The sequence below is a fragment of the Salvelinus sp. IW2-2015 genome, unplaced genomic scaffold, assembly GCF_002910315.2.
Source record: "Salvelinus sp. IW2-2015 unplaced genomic scaffold, ASM291031v2 Un_scaffold12304, whole genome shotgun sequence".
Taxonomy (NCBI): Eukaryota; Metazoa; Chordata; class Actinopteri; order Salmoniformes; family Salmonidae; genus Salvelinus; species Salvelinus sp. IW2-2015.
In genome coordinates, this window is record NW_019953560.1 from 1 (window position 1) to 2,364 (window position 2,364).

Below are 2,364 nucleotides of genomic sequence, written 5' to 3' on the forward strand. Positions count from 1 at the left end.
TTCTAAACCTGTGGTCATAGATGTAGTTATTGGGTTTGTTTATTCTAAACCTGCGGTCATAGATGTAGTTATTGGGTTTGTTTGTTCTAAACCTGCGGTCATAGATGTAGTTTTATTGGGCTTGTTAATTCTAAACCTGCGGTCATAGATATAGTTATTGTGCTTGTTTACTCTAAACCTGCGGTCATAGATGTAGTACAATAAGAGGTTTTGTAATCAGTATTATTGGGAGCAATACTGTCTCATTTGATTTGTCGCAATAAAACCCTATGTATCTAATGCAAAGTGGTTATTAATATTGTAATGGTCAAATTCAAAGCCAAATATAGATAAGTACATTGGTATCACTAGCACTGAATTTGTAGTGATAGTGATGGTCTTTACTAACAATCCTTCAATCTTGTGTGATAGTCTATATTCTGCAGTCACCTATTCCCTGAAATCAACCACCACACACACACTCACACACATACACGCCAGGGAGGCAGCAGTACCGTGTGTGCTGCTGTAAGTGACTGAGCTGCCTGAATGTTTTCTGGCAGAAGGAGCAGGTGTAGGGCTTGGCCCCGCTGTGGATGCGGATGTGCTGGGACAGGTAGCTGGAGTTGGCGAACGATTTGGAGCAGTGGGGGCACTTGTGCGGCTTGGCCTCCGTGTGAGACTTGGCGTGGATCTGCATGTCCGACTTGCTGAAGAACGTCACYGCACACATCCGGCACCTGGAGGATGGGTAAGAGAGAATGGTAAGTGATGGAAAACGAGCGAAACAGAGATTTACTGTTTAGAGATGAGGATATGTTGAATGGGGAAGAAAAATCTAGGGTCAACTTGGGTAACAAATGATGAGTGTTAAGGACTAAAAAGTATATAAACACAAAGCCTGTAATCTACCTGTATGATTTGGTCCCATCTTTGTTCCCATGCTCATCCTCATCATTTGATAAGTCATAATGGTCGGCAGTGTGGTGCTATAAACAAACACAAAACAATGTTGTTTGTTTAATAAACAACGCTTTGCTTCACTAATCCTGAAGTAATGACACTACAATATGTAGCCTTAACACATTTTATCACTATGGATTGACTGGGGAGATGCAGTGATCTAACCCCCACGTAATACTGAAGATAACTTCTATAGAGGCTGTAAGTCCTGCCTCCCCCATCTCGTCATTGGTTCTTAGGAGCATATATAATCACATAGGTGATTGAAAGATGAACGAGGTCCACACTCCAGTCCAGTTGGTTGCAGTAAGGCACCTTAAAGTTGGTTGCCAACCGCCATATAAAATCCACAGAAGAAGAAGATGACTGAACTAGGAGAGATTACTAGAAACTAACTAGGTTTCCTCTTTTATCTGTGGATTAATTGTTGGAGTAGAGAACACACGATTTTGTGTGAATCAAAATGGGTCAAAATTCTACAAAGATCCAGCAAAAAAAAAGGACCATGTACATTTAATGTAGAATAACAACCCAGTGTTAATATCCCAGGACAAAATAGCAGCAACAGCAAGGTAGCTAGCTAATGAATGTTAATGTGTTTTGACCTGTCCTCAAATTAGTTGAGTTTGTTTTGAAATTTCAACCTGCGTGTCCTGACCGTGTCTGGTGTGGATGGACAAAATCAACATGTACGCGATGGCGCGTGCCCGGGTAGTCAGCATGTTAGTTCTTATGTGACATCACTTAAAATCTCAAATCACCTGCCCCCCAGCAGCCAGGTGTGCCAGAATCAATGCATCACTTCCTGGGGGGAGGTTGGCGCCAGCCCTCTGCATCATCGACTTCTTCTTCCTGCCCCGCTTCCCGGGCGTTGGCATGACAACAGGAGGGATGACCAAATCCTCTTTCTTGTCTGAAACAGGGACATAAAAACGGGATGGGGACAGGAGGGATGGAGGGAAGGGGAGAGAAAGGGGGAGAGGAATACAGCTCTGATTAAAAGAGACCAAAAACCACACAACATATCCCATGGGCCTCTCTGCTTGGTGAGTAACATCCAAAGTGGTCTCTCCTGGTATGCAATGGTGAAAGCAACAACACGTGAGTGGTAAATCACCCCACAACACAGAGGCATTTTAATCTCTTCATATACTGGAACACCTGACAGAGTTCATCGCTGCAAAAAAAGAATTGGTTACACTCAACGGCCTATTTGGACAGTGTTGCACAGCTACATAACTAAACAAAATTGATTTTGCTTTTTTGAATGGGCCAGATACTGTAGTTTGTATGGTTTGGATGTTATTCCAAGACAAAGATTTTCATCAACTTTTGGATGATCACATTCATGGATAGAACTGCACCACCAGAGAACATAGCGGCGTACTCCAGAACATAGCGGCGTACTCCAGAACATTCCTT

At 42.9% G+C, this 2,364-nt stretch overlaps 1 protein-coding gene across 1 annotated transcript; it reads right to left on the reverse strand.

The window, feature by feature from the left end:
• Window positions 1-361: 361 nt before the first annotated feature.
• On the reverse strand, window positions 362-2,097 carry LOC112080155 (zinc finger protein 384-like). The gene is made up of 3 exons (XM_024145919.2): window positions 1,704-2,097; window positions 892-968; window positions 362-719 (listed from the first exon to the last, which is right to left on the reverse strand). Exons 1-3 carry the CDS (start codon window positions 1,971-1,973, stop codon window positions 443-445), a joined length of 624 nt encoding a protein of 207 aa, XP_024001687.1. The 5' UTR covers window positions 1,974-2,097; the 3' UTR covers window positions 362-442.
• Window positions 2,098-2,364: the final 267 nt, after the last annotated feature.